A 25105-nucleotide genomic window follows, 5' to 3' on the forward strand; every position below is an offset into this window, starting at 1 on the left:
AGTCGACCCAGAAAAAAAAAGGGAATTCTGTCCTCATAAAGTCATTCAACTATAACCCTTAGAGAACCATCACGTCACGCCATATATCCTCCAAGATTTCGTTTCCTACAAATTAGGAAGTCTACTAAATCATGCTCCTACAACTTGGCTATTAAAACTAATAAAATCTCGTAAGTTGGGAAGCTAATTAGCCAATGCTTACTAAATTAAAAAAAAAAATCAATAATTAAATAATAAATAAAGAGAGATAGCAATTCGACGTTGATTTGGGTTCTTGTGTGACGTGGCATGGTCCCACTTCTCAGAACTTGCGGGCCACCTCTTGCACTGCGTCAGCGTCAATAGGGATTCGGTGAAGGGGTGGGGGGAAGAACAAGGATCTCTATCTTGGGCAAAAGCCAGAAATTTGATTTTAATATTCCTGATGAAAACTCAACCTCAAAAATCTGATGATAATTTACACATCCAAGAAGAAGGCATACATTTGAGTTCCAGAAATTGCAGAATTGAAGGAATTGATCAAATAAATAAATGATTAAAAGATAGTGATGGTGGTTTCTGAAATTACAGTCTATCAATGTGGGTCTTCATCTCCGGAAAAAAAAAAAAAAACTTTAGTAAAGATGGTGTGAGATATGGGCTTTGGTTTAGAGGATGAGCAAAAGCAGAAGATTCATATCCTCTTCTACAATGTCAAGTACAAGTTGACATGAGTCATCAATGCAACTCAAGCAGAAGCTGGGTCAGCGGCAGCAGTCTCAGCAGCTCTTTTCTTTGCAAAATACTCTTCAGCACGTGCTAGGTTTTTAGCCACTGATGGTTTAACCCATTTCTTTCGCCCAGGCAATACAGTAATAGAACAGTTAGCAGCTTCAAGCTTCTCCTTTGCTGATTGTGAGAAGGCACGAGCCTTTATGTTCAACTTCACATTCAATTCCCCATCCCCTAGAATCTGATATAAATACAAGGATCAGAAAGTATGTATAAAAAACATATAAATACAAATAGATCACTTTGTGTTCAGAAATGCGTTTTAATAAACTTATCTACATGAATATGGTTCTAATGTGAAAACTATCCAAGCTATCTCATTAGGCCTCTTAACTAATAGGAAATAAAACCATTGCAGGTAAATCTTGACCCTTCATTTTTTAGATTTTCCCTAAACTTCTCAACTATCCTGAGGTCCGTCCAAACTACATTAGTATCAATATTGTCTTGACTGCAACTTTATAGGATCACAGCAAAGATTTGAGAGATGGAACAGTGGCCTTTATGACATAATCTGGCAGACTGGAAAACGACTTCAACAAGAACAACAGTTTTCGAGTACTATTGACCCCTAGAACCAAAACTGCAGTCTATTCATTGCCTAATAATCTAAACAAATTAATAATACCTCCAGGAGCTACCTTCCTGAGGCCCAAAAATCCTTTTTTAAATTGTTTCCATCAGTCGTGTTAAGAATGAATATCAAACTGAACTTCTATGGGCAGGTTTTTGATGAACCATAATAAAAGTTTGTTTGCAACTAACTTGCATAAACATATAGTGTTTGTTTGGTTTGAAAGAAAAGATAGGGAAAAGAAGGGAAAGGTAAGGAAACCTGTATAAGGTTTGTACAGGTTTCCCTATCTTTCCCTTCCTTTCCCTACCTTTTATTTCAAACCAAACATAACCATAGTTCCTACTGGTTCAGGATACCTGGTGTGAGTGGAGGAAGAGGGTCAGTTTATCATGAAATCAGGGGCGCAGAAAACTAACCCATGGTGGAAGAGTAACACAATATTAGAGTAGTTAGTCACTGGCCTCTTTGACATGCAGAAGGTTGCATAAAAATTTGAACATTTAATGGTAATGAATACATGCAGATAGTAGACTAATCAACACCATCATGTTCTAACCAGACTGTCAGATGGTGGTACACACTTTATGGTGGCACTAGAATAATATCTGTATTTCCGTTTCTTTCTTATCAGTTGTTTTTTTCTTTTCGATCAAAAATATTATTCTTTGTAAAAGCTAAAGTTATATAAAAAAATTACAAAAATATACCAACTAGTTGGAGTATCTAGACATGCCAAAGTATCAAGTTTACCAAAATATCTATCTCATGTTTTGCCCATGTCAGTTCCAAGATATGTGAGTGTCCCAATTATATGATAAAGCAAAAAACATGCTGTACGATGAATTAGAAACATGAAGCAAATGATGGTCTTAAATAAAAGGTTTGACCTCCTTACCTCCTATGCATTGTAAAATAAATTAAAAGAAGTGATTCTCATCCTTACCTTTAAGGGAAGGGTTCGCTCTCTTCCAGAAGGGTTGATCAATCCCCTCTCCTTCAAGGACTCTAGTGAAACCTCATCCCCTTCTTGGAACCCAGCAGCTGCTATATCTCTCAAGTTCACAGGGACATACTTTGGCAGCCCAGCATGCATACCTTTTTCACAATTAGCAAACAAATCAGTGCATGGAATTCAAAAGAAAAGGATTTTCTTTTTTTTTTTTAAATAAACATTTCTTAGAATCTTTGCCAAGAATATGCATATCTAACAATGATGTGTGTTACATAATACCAAGAGATACAACATTGTAGTCATAAGTTACAATCATGAAGTAAAAACCTCTAAAGGCTATACAGTCTGCTAGTGACTATTATAAAGCTATATAGTCTCTCATCCCCGCCCCAAATAACAATTTGCTTTTTCACTTGTAATTCTTTCACTATCTGCTAGTGCATAAGGCTATAATTGGGTCAAATTGGTATTAATCTAGCCACATCCAAGTTTGATTCAATTAATAAACCCCTATACTAAAGTAGGGCCTAGCATCTGTTTGATCATATCTATCCAAGTCAGATTAACCATCTTTAAAAAATAGGGAAAATTGAAAAAAAAAAAAAAAACAAATAAATAAACTACATGACTCTTTGACTTGTGCACTTAAGATGTCTAATTCTTGCTCATATAAATACAGTTTGATATCCATTCTCAACATGAATTATGACAACCTATATCAGTATTGACAACCTTCACTCGGAATTTTCTAGAGCATAAAACCTTGTCCAAAAACCTTTATCAATGATCTTAGGAATAGAAACATAGTTATTAAGGCCCCGTTCGTTTTTCAGTAAGTTATTTACCCAGGTAAATGCAGTTACCTGGGTAAGTTTTTCCTGGGAAACACTTACCCGGGTAAGTGCATTTACCCATGTTCTTTTATTTTTCATGTAAATAAGGCAATGACCATTTTAGTCAAAAAATCCATTATTAAAAGGGGCATTTTTGTCCCATTCAAGTGTTGGCAACTTTCCCCCTAGGTGGGAAAGTTATTTACCCATCTAGGAGATGGGTATCACTTACCCGGGTAAGTGATACCCAGGAAAATAAACTTTCCTTAGTCTCCACATAAATCTGAAAAAAGAACACGGGATTCTTGGTCAATGGGAACCAAAATCCCATTGACCAACTTTCCCCCTCTCAAAATCCGAAAAAAGAATGCCCCCTAAAAGTTATGCTCTCTCTTCCAAATCCCTCATAAAATGCCTATAAGGAACATTTAACTACACCTGTTGCTAGAGGATCCAATTTCCATTTGGCTATTAAGTCAAGAATATCCTCTTGGGGTACCCAATACCAAACAACAATAAATAAACATATGATTGGCTGATCCATGATTCTGATTTAATAAAGAGATGGTATTTTTTTCTCAATCAATAGCAATGTTGTTTCTCCTTTCGTTGGTTTGTTAAAGTAGTTGCATGATGTCCCTACCAAGCTTAACGTAAAGAACATTTCCACGACAGTATTAACAATGAAGTATGTTTGTCCTTCAAGGGGCCCATTTGGGAGGGCTGAAACATTGGTTGAGTCACTTTCATCATTGAGCTGCTTTGGAGATACCACTAAAAGAAATTTCATGTGAAAGCCATTTTTGGTTAAAATATAACTAATTTGGGCTTTCCATGTTTTTCACCAAATATTGCTTATAGGCTGTCCGGGTCGGGCACACCTCACAAAGCCAAAAGCCACCATATGGAAGCCCTCCCAAATGGATACCGAGTTATCCAATAACAATCATCAGCTATAGCGCAAAAGCTGTTGCAACCACCTGAAAGAGGTACCAATCAAGTTGAATTTGATGGCAGTAGTATGGGAATTCCAGGACCATCCAGAATGGGTGTTGTTTTCAGGGACATGGAGGAGCTAGGGCAACTTTTTTCAGGTCCAATAGGGGTTAGAGACACCATTAGAGCAGAACTGCTAGCTGTACTTCATGGTACTGGGCTGGCAAAGCAAATGAATATTACTAATTAGATCATTGAGGATGACTGAAGATTGTAGTCAGCTAGTTAATTCATGAAGAGATGGCTTTGTGTTTTTTGTTTGTTTTTTTTTTTTTTTTTGATGACAAGAAATTTCATTAAGAAAAAGAAAAAGGGAATATGGCTTTGTGGACTTACAAACAAACTTAAGGAAAATAAATGGTTGACCATGAATCTTGAAATTAGAGTTTAGTGGGTGCCACGATAAGCCAACAATATGGCTGATACCTTGGATAAACAGCCTATCCTCAGGTTCTCTGTAAATTTGCTGTTTTTTTAATAAAGTTTCAGTTATCTATTAAAAAAAATCAGTTGTACTTCTTTTTAAGTTCAAGTTAAAATTTGTAACATGTTTATCCATAGCATCGCTCATACCCTGCCAAGCTTCCTGATAGAATCCAGCTAGCATCATTTGCAGCCCAAGCACATGCCCATACTCCTCAAGCACCTGTTCAGCACATAATGCCCAACCCACAACTCATAAGGTTTGTCTACAGAATGAGGCGACATCAACCAATTAGTTAAAAAGGGAATCTGGTTGTGATCAAGGTTAGACAGATCTGGATCTGATTGTTGTAAGATGATAATAAATACTTGGGCTGGGGAATGAGAACCAAGGATTTTCAAGCAGTAACTCTCTTCTTCTCTCACTCTCTCACTTTCTCTCTATAATTCTATAAGGAGGTTAAGTCACCAGTGACTTCTGTATTGAGCAACATCTCAATACTTTCCTTTATTTACCATTCTTCACATACCTTAATGTGATCCTGAATTCTAGTTTAAGGACAATATATATCCTAAATAATGAACAATCAGGTTACTTACACTAAACCCATTACCCAAAAAGGCTGCTTACACCAAATAATAGCAATATCCCCACTGTAACATCACACACGCTCATCTTATAATAAACTGGTAAGAGGTAGAATATTGAAAGGATGGGAAGAGAAAAGAAAGAAACATTCTTTTCATGAATCTAATCAGACCAAGTATCAAGAGATGGTAGAAATCTCTACGCCAATTACAAAATAACCATTTTTTTATTCATAAATTACAAAATAACCATTATCTAGTAAACGTATAATTTTCTTTCTCATTTCACACTCTTGAAGAAGGGAAAAAATGATTATCAACTGAAGCCTAACTGTGCTTAAATGGGGGATGAAACTTTGTACTTCGAATTTCATTCTCTTTCTAAAACACTTAAACTCCATATTACTTTATCATCAGCTGAGCCCTTTGTTGCTACATAGTGATGATGTCAAAGAAGGGCAAGGGCGACTCTTTCAAAATACACTGTACCAAATTCTGTAAATCCTCCGAAAGAAAAAAGAAAAACACCTATATGTCAAAACCAACTCGAAAACTTTTTTAAGCAAGGAAAGTAAAACATAATGTATGCATGCATGCATTTACGAAACTGATTTGGACACGGAAAGATGGTGAATTGGCCTCAAGGAATGGCATAACTATCTCATTAGCTAATAAAAGAAAGAAATGAATTTTAAAAGAGCTCAATCCATGCTAGTATACTGTTTTTCCGGGAACATTTTCTATACCAAGAATGGAAACCTTGAATTGTTTGATTCTACACCAACATTTCACTTCAAAAGTACTGAAAACTGTAAATAGAATCGTATTTGGAAAAAATAACATGATTAATCGGTTACCACGTTCCTTCTTCTTTTGAAGACATACATGTTAGTAATGAAACAAGGGAGTAATGAGATACCTCCAGCAATTCCTCTAAGTTTCGGGATACGGCGGTAAAGAGGCATCTGGCCACCCTCGAAACCTTTGCGAACACCGGGGCCGGACCTGGATTTCTGACCTCTCATCCCAAAACCACAACTGTTTCCTTGACCAGCTGAAATACCTCTCCCTTTCCTCTTGTTTCTCTTTCTGGAGCCGGGCTGGGGACCCAGATTATCAAGCCGAAATCGAACATCTGGACTTGGTGAAGCAGCAGTAGATGAAGAAGAAGAAGCTCGACTGAGAACAACAATTGGTCTTCCTTCTTTCCTCTTGAGTTGAAATTTGAGGGATGGAATTGGAGTTGAACTTGTTTTAAGACTATTAAGACTACTTGCATTGCCCTGCGAAGAAGAAAGAGATTGGATTTCAGAAAATGAAAAAGCTCGGCAATTAATTTGGGTAAAGGAGAGGGGTCGTTACCTTGAATGACGTAGAAGGGTAGTGAAATACTCTGCTTGGAGCAGGCGAAGAAAGCGAGAGAAAGGCTGCCATGATTACAGGGAACGGTGCCCGGAGTTCCCCAAACCAACACAAGTGAAGAAGAATAAAAAGCTCTCTCAGACTCGGTGGATAGAGAGGATAGGGATCAGTAGCGCTTTTTAACGTTACGCGGCACTCCATTATCAAACGCTATCCCGAAACTTGAAAGAACGATAACGAAATCGGGTTCGGTATCGGAAAGTAGAGTTATAACCGGATCGGATTTCATTGCATCCGCAATTGATCCGTTTATCAAACCTTTGGATCTGAAACCGGTCCAAGTATGTAACACTAATAATGGGGGCGTTCTTTTTTCTTTTTTTTTTTTGGATTTTGAGAGGGAGAAAAGTTGGTAAATAGGATTTTGATTTTTATTGACCAGGATTTATATTCTTTTATAAGATTTATGTGAGGACCAAGAAAAGTTTATTACTTACCCGAATAAATGACACCCATCTCCTAAGTAGGTAAATAGCTTTCTCACTTGGGGTAAAGTTGCCAAGACTTAAATGGGAGAAAAATATCTCTTTTAATAATAGATTTTTATGGTTAAAATGGTCATTACCTTATTTACTTAGGAAATAAAAGAACATGACTAAATGTACTTACCTGAATAAGTCTTTCTTAGAAAACATTACCTGAGTAAATAACTTAGACCTAAATAGTGTATAAACTCAACCTTCATTAAATGAAATTCATGCATGTGAATATTGGCACGTATAAATACTTTTAGAATCCAATATAATGACCAGAAAAATCTATGATGTCAGAAAAAGAATTTGGACATAATACTGGAGAGGCTTTGACCAATGAAAATTAAAAAATAAAAACCACCAAACCTGTGGTTGATTCGAGCCTGGATGTACGTGTATAAAGTATAAACCTATGTAACTATTACAAATGAAGTGTTGTGTATAAATTAGGAATTCAGATATGCTGATCACAACATAATGATACATCGTGGCCACATTCACCCCGTCATACGTTTGGAACATTGGTTGTAGTTTTATCACAGGAAAATTTATAATGCAGAAAAGATATAGACATATGGTATGGGAAGAGTTTTAATCAATCAAAACCCACCCATAAATTTTGATAAATAACACCTGATTAGCTACAACATTTATGATTCCAATTGACTGGTCATAAGTTTTTTGGATGTCATCTTTTCCATATCATAGTCGAACCCTTATATCACCGATATTATTGACTTGCAACTGGATGAACGTGTGGTCACAGATCTAGACTCACACATAAGTGTAAGCTATATATGCACAGAATTAAATAATATTTTTAAAGGAAAAATCTATATCCGAAACTCATGGTACCACAAGATTGACCAATCAAATACCACGTAATTGGTCACCTATTTTACGATACCAGTTGTAAATTTATCCGGTATCATAGTCAAACCCTTCTTTGAATGATTACATGATAATTGATATAGGTAATTAAGGACTGTAGGGCCATGTATGAATATTCTAATCAAATACTAATGAAATATACTCTTTTGTATAAAAGGGATCACTCCAAGTGCCACCAACATCCCATCTCTTCCTGAAATCAGCTTAAAATGATAATGATGATTAAGGCCTTATTTGGTAATGTATCCCTCGTTTTCATCTTGAAATTTTGATACAAATATACTCTTCAGTATAAACTCCCAAGCACAATTGTTTATTTCTTTTTATTAGGCACCATATAGGATAAAACACCTTTGGGAAAAAGAAACATGAAAAATCTGTTTTCACCAAAAACAAATTTTACAAAAAAACCAATGTAACATAGCTGCAACTACCTTCTACTTGAATCAATCAACCAAATAAGAAATTACTTAAAATGCTTACATGGTGCTCACATGGCAATAACGGCCATGATACCAAACACCAACCAGGTAACTTAAGTTCAAAATTGGAATACCAGGATGCATCGACAGGTTTTGGCCATTCCTCCTACACCATGCATCAATAATCAGTTGATATAGAAACCAATATGATTTGTCCGTATTAGATGTATCATACCCTACTGGTATTTAAAACCTTGGTAACGATTACTAATCACCTCTCACACCAAAAAACAATAAAAGGATTACTGATAACCTCTTCCCGAACTAAATTCCACACTACTGGTTCATTTGCATGGTCAATATATATTTCCGTTGTCATGGATTAGGCTACAAATCAGGGTAATGCCCGAAGATGACAAACCTTGATTAGTGATGCATAGCCTAATCTTTATTCACCCTTGAAATCACAGTATAAGCACTAGTAGTTGACCTGTATGCTTGCTTTTGTATAATCTCTTTCAGATAGTTACAAGTATGTTGTATATATTCTCCTCTCATGTACACTTATTCCCCAAATTATGCACACAAGTTCACACATCAAATAGCACAATTGCCATAAATTTCACATATACATAACTACACTTACTGCTAAAACTAACAAGCTATGCATATAATAATTTCAAAATTTCACATTTTGATGAAGGAAATACATCTAGTGCAGTTACAGTCGTACCATCTCAAAGATTGGGACATACTACATACAAAAAGGTCAAGATAGCTTTGCGATGCAATTGCCATCGGGCATCAGTCCATTGACATTGTAATAATGCCATCTTGAACATGGGTTTTGTAGCCGACTAGGCTTTACACAACCAAGAATCAATCACCCAGAAGACAAAGAGGCTGGCGCATGCTAAGTTCAGCTTTTAGTTTTGGGAATTGCTCCAGATCATGAGAAATAGTCAAGATTTTCTGCATATTGCAAAATCATTTCATATCAGTTATACGCAACATTCTAAACCTCTCATTAGAAATAAAAAGGAAAAATTGCAATCTACCAGAAAAGCAATCTAGATAATATCCTGTTCTATAATAGATAGAGCATATTTCCCACTGAAAAGACAAATAGAATATAAACTAAAGGGGGACATTGTCTCTACATTTATATTTCAAGTGCTTAGTATGTCATCTTACATCAAATTCCATCTGTCCTAACTTCTTCTTCCACCTAAAATTCCAAATGTTGTCATGGAAACAAAGATCACCATAAAAATATCTTTAGAGGGGCTAGAACACTTTTCATTTTCTACTAATTTATTTTTTTTAGAAAAGCAACAAAACCATGGAAGGTGTCTTCTTCCTTATAGGGCAATGTGTTAGTTGGAGTAAATCACTCTGAAATGCCTCTCCCCCAAATAAAGAAAAAGGGACCATGGAAGGTGTTTTCTTGCTTATAGGACAATGTGCTAGTTGGAGTAAGCCACCCATTAAAATCTAAGCTTGAGCTTTTCTTTTGGGAAAAGTGAACTCCAACAACTAACATCTGATGGTTACTTACCTGCAATGCCCTTCCCCCAAATAAAAAAACAAGGAAGACCATGGAACAAGTTTTCTTGTTTATAGGACTGTTAGTTGGATTAATCTACGCCTGAAAACCTAAGCCATAGATTTTTTTATTCTGGGAAAAAGTAAATTCCAACAAAGCATCTATAGATCACAAACATCTGATGCTTACCCATAATGCCCCTCCTGCAAATAAAAAAAAAAGAAAAGAAAAGAAAAAAAAAAGCTTTTCAAAGATCTAGAATGACTTAATTAGCCAGAGGTCAGCTGGCTAACTATCCAATGATTAGATAAGAAAAAGAGATTACCACTACTGGGACCACAGCGCTTTCTCTTCTTTCTTCATCACATTCACTTTTCAAATTTCACAAATCTAGTTTCCCATATATATCAAGTAGTTTGTTTCTTATTTTATCATCATTTGAGTAAGGCAAAAATTTGTTGACAGTAGCAAGCATGATGCTTGTTAGAGGGATCATAGAAGTTCTGACAAGGTTCGAAGTATTGGAAACGCCAAGTGTATCGAAAAGGCAATTTTAAGAGACGTATCGGGATATGCCTTGGATACGCATGCATATCGGAGAAACATTAAGATACGCATGAAAACACTAAATACTTCAATAAATCATAAAAATACATCAATAACACTAAATATAAGACCTCAATGAGGTAAACATGACTTCTTGAAAGGAAAAGGACCACTCCTAGGTAAAAACCTTACAATAACACGATAAACTCGTTTTATATGTAATTTTTTTGGAAAAAAGGACCCCTCCTTAATAATAACCTTAAGGAATCGGGGTAACATGTAAACATGACTTATTTTGTGGAAAATGATACATCTTGTGTAAAAAATATAACAAATCAGGGTAAACTCATTAAAACTGCTATTTTGGGATAAAATATACCCCTCGTTGTTAAAACTTTAAAGAATCAAGGTCAACCTGTAAAAAAGACTTCTTTTTGGTAAAACGACCCCTACTAGATAAAAACTTTGCGAAATCAGGGCAAATTCATGAAAAATATTATTATTTGGGAAAAATGAACCCACCTTAGTAAAAACATTAAGGAATCACGGTAAACATGTAAAAATGACATATTTTAGGAAAAACGATCCTTCCTACGTAAAAATCTTAAGAAATCAGGGAAAAGTCACGAAAACTCCCATTTTTAGAAAAAAAATGACAGGTCATTGTTAAAACTTTAAGGAATGAGGGTCATCTCTTAAAATTGACGTCTTTTTGAGAAAACGACCCCTCCTAGGTAAAAAATTTACGAAATCTTAGTAAACTCGTGAAAACAACTATTTTTGGATAAAATATAGACCCCTCCTACGTAAAAATCTTATGAAATCAGGGAAAAGTCGCGAGAACTCCCATTTTTAGAAAAAAAATGACAGCTCATTGTTAAAACTTTAAGGAATCAGGGTCATCTCTTAAAATTGACGTCTTATTGGGAAAACGACCCCTCCTAGGTAAAAAACTTACGAAATCTCAGTAAACTCGTGAAAACAACTATTTTTGGATAAAATAACCACTCATTGGTAAGTCTTTAAGGAATCAGCACAAACCTGTATAAATTACATCTTTTTGGAAAAACGATCCCTCCAAGGTAAAAACCTTACGAAATTCGGGTAAAATCGAGAAAAATATTATTTTTTGAAAAAATGTCCTCCCATTCGTAAATCTTTAAGGAATTAGGGAAATTTTGTAAAAATGACTTATTTTTGGAAAAAGGACTGCTCCTAGCTAAAAACCTTACCAAATCTAGGAAAACTCATTAAAAATATTATTTTGTGGAAAACAAGTCCCCTCCATGGTAATAACCTTAAGGAATTAGGGTAATTATGTATAAATGACTTGTTTTAGGGAAAATGATCCCTCTTAAGTTAAAAAACTTACGAAGTCCCGGTAAACTCGTGAAAACTGCTCTTTTTGGAAAAAATGACGACTCGTTGGTAAATCTTTAAGGAATCTGGGTAAAATTATAAAAATGACTTCTTTTGCGAAAACGACCCCTCCTAGGTAAAAACCTTATGAAATCAGGCTAACTTTTGAAAAATAATATTTTTTGGAAAAAAAATGACCCATCCTTGGTAAAAACATAAAGTAAATAGGGCAAACAAGTAAAATGGACATCTTCTGGGAAAACCACCCCTTGTAGGTAAAAAAATAATGAAACCAGTGTAAAGTAGTGCAAACTACTATTTTTGGAGAAAATGACCTCTCACTGTTAAACTTTAAGAAATATGGGTAAACTTCTAAAAATGACTTCTTTTTGGGAAAACGACCCCTACCTAAGAACCTTTCCAAATTAGGGTAAACTCGTGAAAAATATTGCTTTTTTGAAACAACAAAGTCTTCCTTCGTACAAACCATAAGGAATTAGGGCAAACTTGTAAAAGTGAAATCTTTTTAGGAAATTAACCCCTCTTGTCTAAAAGACATACAAAATCACGATAAACTTATAAAATCTGCTATTTTTGGAAACAATGACCACTCGTTGTTAAAACATTAAGGAATTAAGGTCAACTTGTAAAAATGGTTTCTTTTTGGGAAAATGACCCCTCCTTGGTAAAAAGAATTTACGAATAATGGGTAAATTCATGAAAACTACTATTTTTGAAAATCTTATGAAATCAGGGAAAAGTCGCGGTAAACTCGTGAAAACTGCTCTTTTTGGAAAAAATGACGACTCCTTGGTAAATCTTTAAGGAATCTGGGTAAAATTATAAAAATGAATTCTTTTGCGAAAACGACCCCTCCTAGGTAAAAACCTTATGAAATCAGGCTAACTTTTGAAAAATAATAGTTTTTGGAAAAAAAAAATGACCCGTCCTTGGTAAAAACATAAAGTAAATAGGGCAAAAATGGACATCTTCTGGGGAAAACGACCCCTCGTAGGTAAAAAAATAATGAAACCAGTGTAAAGTAGTGCAAACTACTATTTTTGGAGAAAATGACCTCTCACTGTTAAACTTTAAGAAATATGGGTAAACTTCTAAAAATGACTTCTTTTTGGGAAAACGACCCCTAGCTAAAAACCTTTCCAAATTAGGGTAAACTCGTGAAAAATATTGCTTTTTTGAAACAACAAAGTCTTCCTTCATACAAACCATAAGGAATTAGGGCAAACTTGTAAAAGTGAAATTTTTTTAGGAAATTAACCCCTCTTGTCTAAAAAACTTACAAAATCACGGTAAACTTATAAAATCTGCTATTTTTGGAAACAATGACCACTCGTTAAAATATTAAAATTCTTAAGTTTTATGGGATGGGAAAAACCCAACTCCCCTATCCAACCATAAACATGCACTAGCACAACTTCGAAGTGAAAATATAATTAATAATTATTTATTATTTAAATAATTATTATTTGATTTTTATTTTCAAAAATTATAAATAAATAAATAAACATTATACAATATATTAAAACAATAGTTATCAAAGAAGAAATTTCAATTGCTTTGTGGATATGATAGATCATCCGTAGAATTATAATATATTCAATCATTGTGATCAAATGATAAAATATAGTTAGTCATTATTTATTTTTAATTCTAAAAATATAAAAATAAAAAAAAAATAATTATTAAAGAAAAATTTTCAATTGCTTTGTGGATATGATAGATCATCCATAGAATTATAATATATTCAATCATTGTGATCAAATGATAAACTATAATTAATTATTATAAATATATAAAAAATAAAAAATAAAATTAAAGAAGAAATTTCAATTGCTCTATGGATATGATAGATAAATCCATAGATTTAAAACATATTAAGTCTTTATAGGTAGAGAAAAAAATTACATTTTCAAATTTTTGGTTAATTTATATTTTCCCCAAATATCTTCATGAAATTTCCATAGATCTACTCATAACACAAAAAAAAAAATTGTGATTTTGAATATAAAAATGTAGATCAACATAGATTTAAACATTCAAGAAAAAATAAGAAATCACAAGATATTAAAAAAATTTGAAAAAACCTACATATTTTTGCCATGTTTTTTCAAAATTTGAAATATCTTAAAAAAAAAAATTAACAATTCACACTTGCTTCTTGCAAATTTTGGTATATCTAGCACTCTAGGAATGAGACTTGGAGTTTTAAAGTCATTTGGGGATGAAAGAAGGCTTGTTTCAGGGGAAAGAAGCTTCTTTCCCCCTTACTTTTTTTTTTCAATTTTTGGCCATATCTTTTTCGTAGCATATCGGTTGATATGCCCCCGATATGGTGGAAAAAAAGACGATACCGCCGATTTTCCACCGTATCTCATATTGGACTTTTAAAGATACAATACGATGCGCCGCGTATCAGGCGTATCGTATCGAAATTTGAAACCTTGAGTTCTGATGCAAGATCCCTAAATTGCCATGTGGTGTGTTCTTATAAATATAGAAAGTAGAGTTTATTCTTTTGATTTACATGTGATCTTTTCTAGCTCTTCTAAAAGAATTGAGTATGATTACATCCCATATTCCCATTTATCAATTTGAGTTTCTGGTTAAAGCAATGGTGTCCAACTCCTAAACTTAAGGCTTACTTAAGGTATCATGCTGAGAGGTGATACACTTCAATGATTAAACTATATATGATACTTCTGCAGATGTAAATATGTAATAATCTATCCTAGACGGGCTAGTGGTGAGATAAACCACCTCCTTGTTGACTATAGATTTGCTTCTGACCTATGAAAATACTTGGGTACCTCTTCTACTCTAATTCCATCTCCTTCTATCAAGCCACCCCCTTGTGGTCAACTGGGTATTGATGAGGGAGGGATCAGATAATTTCTGGGTTGATGGCATAGTTAGAGCTTGGCATGTTGTGAACAGATCATCATGTCAGAGGAAATAACACCCCTCCCCCCCAAATCCCGGAAAAAAAGAGAGATTATTGTTCCATTCCAATGTCTCAGGTTGATGTTGATTTTTATTTGGACGGGGACTCTTCCGGGGGGATGAAAGCTTATTGTATGACAGTTTTATTAGGATGCTATATCTGGCTTGCTTCTGAATTTTCTTTTGTCTGCCCCTCCCTCGGGTTAGACGATTCTACCCTTTCTTCTCATTTTAGTGAATTTTTTTATTCCCTGTTATGGATCAAAAGAAATTTGACTGTGACACTTGTCATGGCACTATAGTAGGTGTTATTCTGGCATTATGTCACAATATGGTGAGCCAATTCCAACCAAGGCACTTTCCCTAACCATGTAAAGGGTCAATCAACAGAAGTTCCCTATTGAAATTGAAATTAAAAAAGAAAAACAAAACAAAGAAGACAATGATGAAAGTATTTAATAATACAAACAAAAACTTTGAAAAATGTGGTCTTTTAAGCAAACAAACTAGTGCTTGTATATTGAATTTGTATACAAACTGTTCTTTCTTCTATTTAGTAGTAACCATGTTAATATTCCATAATTCTTTTATTCTATTATTGTTTGTTCCATCTTCAGAAGAAAATGTTGGTTACTGAAGTGAGAAGTGATGAAGACCAAAAGAATCATAAGAGAACAAAGAGAAAAGTAGGTCTGAAAATCAAACCTCCTGGGGAGAAAATCGCAATTACCATAAAGAAAACTACAAGTCGAGAAAATTATTGACAGAGATCCATGCTGAAGATGGTTCTCAAGAGTAAACAAAATTAACTGTATATAATGAATTTATATATACGTATTAAAAGCAGAGTTGTTTGGAGGAGAAAGATTTACCAATGCAGCAAGATGTGCGTCTTGTAGAATATTGCCATCAACCTCCAATCTTGCAACAGGAAATTCTGGGAGGTGTCCCGACTGTTTCTTACCAAGCAAGTCACCTGGTCCACGATGAAGGAGGTCCACATTTGCCAGGTAAAAACCATCAGATGACTTCTCCAGCACTTTCAACCGGTTTAGACCACTTGCAGTGGAAGACAAGAAAATACATCTGGACTTCCTTGCCCCACGTCCAACTCGTCCTCTCAGTTGGTGTAGCTGAGCTATTCCAAACCTTTCAGCATTCATGATTACAATCATGGATGCATCAGGAACATCTACTCCAATTTCAATCACCTGAGTTGAAAGAAGTATACGTGTTTCTCCTGATCGAAACCGTCGTAGTGCTTCATCTTTCTCATCAATTTTCATTCTTCCATGCAACAGTCCGCAATTGTATCCCTTAAATTTGCAAGCTATGGTCTCAAGATCTGAAGAAGCAGCACGAAGCTGGGGCAGCTGCTCAGATTCATCAATGATAGGATACACAAGATAAACCTTCCCACCTTTCTGTAACTCATCCTGCATCATCTGTAGGATGAAAAAAAAAAAGCCTTAACTACCAGATGAAATCAGTGAACAGAAATCTACAGAAAATTTAACTTGCAACTGCCAATCTTGAGATGTTCTGAAATTCAGCAACATTGAACAAATCCAAGAAATTCATATCTAGCAGATGAGCAGACTAACTAAAGCTCACCTTATGACATGCCGGTAAATAAAATCCTTAAATTTTTATGTTGAAACTCAAATACAAAAATGAACTTTGGAATACCATTTGTATCCCTAGCTATACCCATGTCAGACACTTCAAAATTTTATGTAAGTTCCAATGTTGGATCTGTGCACCCATATGCATGCATATAAAACAATATTAGTGCATTATATAACTAAAGATGAGAGATCATCCATGCATCCATTCTTTTCTGTTGAATTGAGTATAGACAGTCTTTGAGTTTTATAAATGATTTTGCTGAAATCCAATTGCTATTATTGGGCCAGTTGATGGTTCATTCTGAGTTTAAAGATATGGACTTCTTTTGGTTCTAATCTGTTGTTGACACTAGATCTTGTCGTTTATCATGTTTGGTAATCCATTTATATTGTACTCCTTGGAGACTCCATGCTACTGAGGTCTTCTTGACAACAACTCAATCAAAAGATCTAAAGTGATGAAGAAAATCCATATCAAGTGACTACACGCATGCTCTTTCTGAAATATTCTGTAGATAATCTAGAAAGAATGAAAGAAGGGCCTTTACCTGGTAAACATTTTCAAATCCATTCTCATTCCCTTCAAAAGTGCATGTCTCAACCGGTATTCTTCCAGGAGGTACATCAGTTATCTATCATTAAAAGAAAAACAAGAGCATCTTTTTAATCCATCAGAAAGCAGGCATGGCCACATGCCCCCGTGAAAAGCAGGATAACTATACTACATTATATTTATTGTTTAGGTTTAGAATATGAAGGCTAATCAGGGCACATCCATTGTGAAAAGACAAAAGGTACCCCCATTAAGGTACATAGGTGTATAGTGGCGCTTCTGTCTTTTCAAAAAAAAATCAATGAAAAGCTATCTACTAGAGTTATTCCTGGTTTATCAAAGATGGGATGTTCCCTACGGACCACCTAGAGAATATTTTGTGAAATCATTTAATTGGCTGCATAGACTAGTTAGCTCAAGGAACAACTCTGATATAAACAACATGGGTAATAATTGAAAACATTTTTACTGGAAAGTATGAGGAAGCACTTTACATACTTGGGTTAGAGACATATCCCCATATAAAGCCAAAGCAAGTGTCCTTGGGATAGGAGTGGCAGTCAATGCAAGAACATGAGGTGCCATATATGCATCATTAGTAGAGGACCCATCTGTGTTTGCAGCACCTGCTCTCAAACTTGCACAAGCTGAATACAACTGCAGTATTCAAGAACCTTGTTCACATTTACTGGTACAGAAAAACAAAAGAAATATGCTACAAAACCAGGAAGGAAAAAAAATAGATATTGCAGAATCTATGCAAGAATATATCAGTAAAGCATTACAGGTGAAACAACCAATTAGTAGAGATGCCTGCATAGAAATTGCTCGTCTTCAAATAAATTCTTTTAGTATTGCTGAAATTAGAAGCTTGTTAGTTACTGTCTCCTACAGACAAATCTTGCATACTTTAGAAACTCGTATACTTGAACAGATGTAAACAAATAGCATTAGAATTCTTCATTTCTTCATATCCAAGATGAAGATAAAGTCGAGTTGTCATCTCAAATGCTGAAACATTGCCATTATCTTCTTACAAAAAGTAGAAAGCTTGCTGAATTAAAAAATATGAAATAAAAGGAGTTTCTTGAAGAAAGAAGGAAGAGAGAAGGAGAAGAAGAGAAGTTGAAAAGAAAGGAGAGCAATAATCTGGCCGCCCCCTTCACTTATTATTTATACTAAAAATAATAGAGCAGTACAAAGACAACTATGCCCTTATAGGGCGGCAAGAAATAAAACAACATATATAAGACACAAAAACATAATAAAATTTGGACTCACATAACTAATGTGGTCCCCACCTCCTATCTAACAACTAACATAAAACATCTACTCATAAAAAACATCATAAAACTAATTAATCTTCAATACTCCCCCTCAAGTTGGGAGTAAATGTCACACATTCTCAACTTGCGTAGATCATGTTCAAGCTTGTTCTTTGCCACCCCTTTAGTGAGAACATCAGCCAGTTGCAACTTTGAAGAGACATAAGGCAAACAAACTTCTCCGGTTGTTACCCTTTCTCTTATAAAGTTCAATGTGTTTTGTCCTATCATGCTAAATTGGATTGTGGACAATATTGATTGCCCTGATTGTCACAGTATAACATCATAGGTTCCTCTGCTTTCACCCCAATCTCACTCAAGAGAGATCTAACCCAAAGAAGTTCTGAGACACCATGAGCCATGGATCTATATTCAGCCTCTGCACTTGAACTTGCCACAACCGCTTGCTTCTTACTCTTCCAGGAGATCAAGTTTCCACCTACAAAGGTACATGCTCCTGATGTAGACCTCTTGTCATCTAAGCATCCTGCCCAGTCTACATCTGTATAGGACTCTAGCTTCAGATTCTCATGATTTGAGAAAATAATGCCTCTGCCAGGGTGCTTCTTCAGATATGCAAGTATCCTCTCAATAGCTTCCCAGTGCTGAACCCGAGGTGCATGCATGTACTGACTCACAACACTGACAACATAAGAAATATATGGTCGTGTCATACACAAATACAACAGTCAGCCCACCATTCTTTGATATCTCCCTGCATCCTTTACCAACTCACCATCCACACCATTAATTCTGTGATTTGGATCAATAGGAGTGTCTACTGGTTTGGTCCCCAGCTTCCCAGTCTCCCACAATAGGTCAAGTACATACTTCCTCTGTGAAATGAAGATCCCATGCTTGGATCTTGCAACTTCAATCCCCAAGAAGTATTTGAGCTCACCAAGATCATTGATCTCAAATTCTTGCTACAATGGTTTTTTGAGATCATCAGTCTCCTCCAAATCATTTCCTGTCACCACTATATCATCCACATACACAATCAGAATTGACACCAGAGCTCCTCTTCACAAAGAGAGTGTGATCAAACTGTGCCTGTGTGTATCCAAAACGGATGAGTGCCCCTTGGAACCTGTCAAACCAAGCCCTAGGTGACTGTTTCAGTCCATACAGAGATTTTCTGAGACTGCACACCTTTCCCTTACCAACATTCTCATAAAAGCCTGTTGGAATGTCCATATATACCTCCTCCTGTAAATCACCATTAAGGAAGGCATTTTTGACATCAAGCTAGAACAAAGGCGAAGAATAGGTGGCTGCTAGAGATAAAAGGACACGAACTGAACTCATCTTAGCTACTGGTGCAAAGGTTTCCAAATAATCAACACCATAGGTTTGAGTATACCCTTTTGCTACCAGCCTTGCCTTGTATCTCTCTATCTTGCCATCAACCCTAAACTTCACTGTGAATACCCATCTACATCCAATTGTCTACTTGTCTAGGGGGAGATCAACTATTTCCCAAATTTGGTTTTTAACCAAAGCATCCATCTCATCTTGCATGGTTGTTTTCCACTCAGGTTTGGAGAGAGCCTCAGTAACATTCCTGGGTATAGACACAAAATCCAAGGAAGAAAGAAAAGCAAGGTAGGCGGGTGATAAGGCACTATAGGAAAGATGGTGTGAAATGCAATGGGCTGTACACTTTCTCTTCCCCTTACGAAGTGCAATGGGAAGATCAAGGTCAGTGGGATCAGCTGCAACAATGGTATTAGGGACAGGAACATTATCACCAGAAAACATAACAGGCTCAGGCTCAAGAGGAATACCTAGAACTGTATCTGCCGAATCTAGAGTCAACCATCATCTACAGGCACTGATATTTCTGTGAGGCTGCTCGTAGTGGCTCAGGTAATGAACTGGAGGTGCAAGTGCTGGCTAAATTGATGAAGGCACCAAAGAAACAGGAAGAGGAACAGATTGTGAGTTCTGGCTGAACTGATGAAGGCACCAAAGAAACAGGATGAGAAACAGATTGTGAGTTCTCCTCCCCAAAACTCTCCCCCTAAGGAGAACCACTCGAGAAGAATGTGGATTCAAAGAAAGTAACATCTATTGTGACAAATCTGCTCCTCAACACTGGGTCATAACAACAATACCCCTTTTGGTTTTGAGCATACCCAAGAAAAACACATTTCTTGGCCTTAGGATACAATTTCTTGTGATGAGGGCCAAGAACGTGAACAAAGGAAACACACCCAAAAGCCCTCAGGGGTATATGAAATATCTCCCCATCTGGAAAAAGCAGACTAAATGGCACTTTAAACCCCAATGTCCGTGAAGGAACACGGTTAATCAAATGCACGACTGTAAGAACTGCACAAGAACTGAAGCACACACCATAAGACTCCTTGCCACCTCCACAATGTCTTTTTTCTCGCAACAACTCCACTCTGTTGTGGTGTATATGCACAACTGCTCTGATGAATTACCCCATGTTCTAGGAGATACGTGGTCAGGTCCTTCTCAAAGTACTCTCTGGCATTATCTGGTCTAAAAACCTTAGTTCTCGCTCCAAATTGTGTGAGAACCATCTGATGGAACTGTCGTATCAAGTTAGAAACCTCATCACGTGAGCTCATCAAATATATCCAAGAATATCGTGTATAATCATCCACAAACAAGAGAAAGTAACGGAATCCCCCCATGGAAGGGATATGATATGACCCCCATACATCAGTGTGAACAATATTAAAAGCAAAAGTACTTTTATTACTTGGTTTAAAAGACTGTCTACAATGCTTTCCTAACTGACAACTCACATACTCCAAAGTAGATAACTGAACAGACTCCAACAACTTTGGGAAAAGACATTTTAAAGAAATAAAAGAAAGGTGTCCCAAGCGATTGAGCCAGAGCATAATCCGGTTCACCAATTCTAACCCACTACTACTGTTGTTGCTAACATGATGGCCCTGATGTCTCAGAATCTCATCCAGAAGGTAGACTCCATTCACCTCACGACCACTCCCAATCATCTTTCTTGGCAATAAATCCAATTGAAATATGAGGAAGTAGAGAAGAGAAGGAAAGAAGAGAGAAAAGAAGAAAGGAAGAAAAAAAGGTTTGGAGCAATGGAACAGTGCTGGCGGCGCTAGCTTCCATTATATTATATAGGGCAGCAGAAATAAGAAGGGAAAAAGACTCTTATGCCCCTGCTGTAAGTGAGTACAATAACAGAAATAACAGAAAATAAAAAATGCTTTAACTAGCCAAACAAACCCTAACACAAATAACTAAATTATTTCAACACTCCCCCTCAAGTTGGAGCATAGATGTCAATCATGCCCAACTTGTCACACAAATCATTGTGCCACACATGATGAAGACCTTTGGTGAAGATATCTGCAAGTTGTTCTTCTGAGCTGACATATGGAGTACACACTTTTCCATTTACAAGTTTCTCTCTAATAAAATGCTTGTCCACTTCAATGTATTTTGTCCTATCATGCAGGATTGGATTAGCAGCAATATTGATGGCAGCTTTATTGTCACAGTAGAGTGACATAGGATTGCTTACTGCAAAACCCAGTTCACCTAACAGATTTCTTATCCACATGATTTCAGCAACCCCATGAGACATCGCTCTATATTCTGCTTCAGCACTAGATCTAGCCACCACACTTTGTTTTTTACTTCTCCATGTGACCAGGTTTCCTCCTACAAAGGCACAATACCCACTGGTAGACTTTCAGTCATCAACTGCTCCTGCCCAATCAGCATCAGTATATACTTCCACCTTTAAGTGTCCATATTTCTGGAACAACAAACTAGCTCCGAGAAACTTCTTGAGGTATCTAAGGATCCTCTCTGCAGCTTCAAAGTGAGTTGTCCTAGGATTGTGCATGAACTGACTAAGGACACCCACTACATAAGCAATATCAAACCTGGTCATAGACAAATACAAGAGTCTCCCTACGAGTCTCTGGAACTTCTTCACATCTTTCAAAAACTCTCCTTGATTGTCTCCCAGCTGATGATTAGATTCAATTGGTGAGTCAATTGGTTTTACCCCCAACTTGCCTGTATCTTCTAGTAGATCTAGTACATATTTCGGTTGGGAAATAAAGATGCCCTTATGAGAGCGGACAACTTCAATTCCAAGGAAATAACGTAAGGGGCCTAGATCTTTCACCTCAAATTGAGTGGCTAAGAATATTTTTAGTCTCCGTATTTCAACCTCCCAATCTCCTGTGATCACTATGTCATCCACATACACAATTAGAGATGCAATTTTCCCTTCACCTTTTTTCACAACCTCCCAACCTCCCAATCTCCTGTGATCATTAGCATTGTTTGAACCCCATCTGTTGAACTGCTAAGTGGAACTTACTAAACCAAGCCAGAGGTGATTGTTTCAACCCATATAAAGATTTTTTTAACCTGCACACCTTTTGTTCACTGCCTTTGGCACAAAAACCTAGAGGTTGGGTCATGTACACTTCCTCTTCATAGTCCACTCCATATACTTGTGTAAAACCTCTTGCTACCAGTCTAGCCTTGTACCTTTCAACAATTCCATCAGCCTTGTGTTTCACTATGAACACCCACTTGCAACCCACTGGTTCCTTCCCTTCAGGAAGATCCACCAACTCCCAAGTGCCATTTTTGTGTAATGCATCAATTTCTTCCTGCATTGCATCTGTCCATTCAGGTTTAGATAAAGCTTCTGCCACATTCTTAGGAACGGGGACACTGTCCACAGAAGAGAGGAATGCACGGAATGAAGGTGAAATGTGATCATAGGACACAAAATTAGACATAGGATGATTAGTGGTACAAGATCTAACACCCTTTCTCTTAGCAATAGGAACATCAAGATCATTGATGACAGGGGAATCAACATTGAGAGGAACAGGCATATCAATAGGAGCAAGTGTACCTAGCTGATGAGACGGATCTGCCTCTGGCGAATCCGATGATGTTGGTTGCAAAGTGTCAGGTTCCACGACTCTTGAACTCTACTGGCTTTTATGGCGATGATGAAAGACACGAAATGGAAGAGGATCGGGTAAAGGAGGTAGTTGAGTTTGAGCCGCCTGTTTCTCCTCAACCCTACTCTCCCCCTGAGGAGAAACCGAGAAGAAAGGTTGATTCTCAAAGAAGGATACATCAATGGAGACATAGTACTTGCGAGAGGTAGGATCATAGCAACGATACCCCTTTTGAGATAAAGGATAACCAAGGAAAACACAAGGAAAAGCCCGATGATCAAGCTTACCTCGAGTAGGGGACAAGTTATAAACAAAGCAATGACACCCAAAAACACGCATCGGAATGGTGGACAACGGAGCTGTAGGAAACAAAAGCTAATGTGGGGCCTTATACTCTAGTAACCGAGATGGCATACGGTTGATGACGTATGTAGCACACAAAATTGCATCCATCCAAAAACGTTTTGGCACATTCATATGAATTAATAAGCCACGAGCTACTTCGAGAAGGTAACGGTTCTTTCGTTCAACAACACCGCTTCGTTGAAGTGACCCACTCGAAAAAAAAAACTCCGCGAGATCACTATGGAAGTATTCCTTCACATTGTCCAACTGGAAGATATGGATTTCAGTTTGGAACCGAGTGAACACCATGCGTTGAAAGTCTTTCACAAGTTTTGGCACTTCATCTCTAGATCGCATAGGGTAAACCCAAGTGTATCTAGAGTAATCATCAATCAAGGTAATGAAGTACTTGTATTCAGCCTCAGTGGGTAGAGTAACAGGGCCCCAAACATCAGAATAAACAATATGAAATGGAAATTCAGATCTTTAGGTAAAGAACTTCTACAATGTTTACTCAATTGACATGTCTGACACTGTAACTGACTCACTGACAAGGGCTCAAACAACTTTGGGAATATAACTTTTAATGACTCAAAAGAAAGATGACCAAGACGACTATGCCATAAATAGGCTTGACTCTCACTGGACAAACTCATGGACTCTGTAGCCACAAGACCAGCTTTATTCTCCAACATGTAGAGACCATCCACCATGCTTCCTCTATCAATCGTCTTCCCCGAGGCCAAATCTTGAAACACACATGAAGATGGAAAAAAAGTGACTAAACAGTTCAAGGAGTGAGTTATACTACTAACGGACAACAAATTTATAGGTAATTTCGGAACATGCAGTACATTAGAAAGGGTAAGGCCGAGTGGGAGAGGTATGGTACCTTGGCCAGCTATGGTAGAGAAAGAACCATCAGCTAGTCTCACCTTATCTCTCCCAGAGAGAAGGTTATATGTCTGAAATAAATTTGACTTACCGGTCATGTGGTTTGAGGCTCCAGAGTCAATAACCCAAGGAGATTCAGTGGTATGAGGTGACACATGGAAGGCAGTGGCAGCGTTACCTGATGTAGACGCGAAAGAGGTAGAGGGAGTAGGACCAGAATCCATCTGGCAGAGAGTCCTACCATACAATTCCAAATGGTCATGAAAGAAGTTGATAATTTCTTCCTTAGGGTCAGAACTGGGATGCTTCTCCTGAGTTACGAATGGACTAGTCTCTGGAGACGCCATATTAGCTGAGTTATACTTTTTCTGATTCTGCTGACTTGGTTTCTTGCCCTGACTAGGTGTTGACTTCTTACCCAAATCCTGTGCCCATTTAGGTTTTCCATGGAGATCCCAACATGTATCTCTAGTGTGTCTTGTCTTCTGGCAGTGAATGCACCAAAGTTTATTCTTATTATCTGTTCTCTTCTGAGAGTCACCTTTCCTAAAAGCACCTCCGACATTTGTATCTGAATTTCCCTGGACAGCTAGGGCAACTGACTCCCCCTCTACACAATTCATCACACTTCTACTCTCTTCCGACTGC

General features: G+C 36.7%; 2 protein-coding genes across 5 annotated transcripts in view; both read right to left on the reverse strand.

The window, feature by feature from the left end:
- Positions 1-387: 387 nt before the first annotated feature.
- On the reverse strand, positions 388-6666 carry RPL15 (ribosomal protein L15). The gene is made up of 4 exons (XM_010276365.3): positions 6503-6666; positions 6060-6423; positions 2292-2443; positions 388-952 (listed from the first exon to the last, which is right to left on the reverse strand). Exons 1-4 carry the CDS (start codon positions 6572-6574, stop codon positions 728-730), a joined length of 813 nt encoding a protein of 270 aa, XP_010274667.1. The 5' UTR covers positions 6575-6666; the 3' UTR covers positions 388-727.
- Positions 6667-8838: 2172 nt separating this feature from the next.
- LOC104609933 (DEAD/DEAH box RNA helicase family protein) overlaps positions 8839-25105 on the reverse strand; it is a 123813-nt gene continuing 107546 nt past the window's right edge. For all 4 annotated transcript variants that reach the window (XM_088903463.1, XM_010276366.3, XM_088903461.1 and 1 more), the window contains 4 exons: positions 17440-17598; positions 16937-17020; positions 15633-16205; positions 8839-9320 (listed from right to left, as the gene is read on the reverse strand). In XM_088903463.1, the coding sequence (XP_088759589.1) occupies positions 9228-9320; positions 15633-16205; positions 16937-17020; positions 17440-17598 (909 nt within the window). In that variant the 3' untranslated portion in view covers positions 8839-9227. The remainder of the gene's footprint in view (positions 9321-15632; positions 16206-16936; positions 17021-17439; positions 17599-25105) is intronic.

Source organism: Nelumbo nucifera, chromosome 4 (genome assembly GCF_055504915.1).
Source record: "Nelumbo nucifera cultivar China Antique chromosome 4, China Antique-T2T, whole genome shotgun sequence".
NCBI classification, from domain to species: Eukaryota; Viridiplantae; Streptophyta; class Magnoliopsida; order Proteales; family Nelumbonaceae; genus Nelumbo; species Nelumbo nucifera.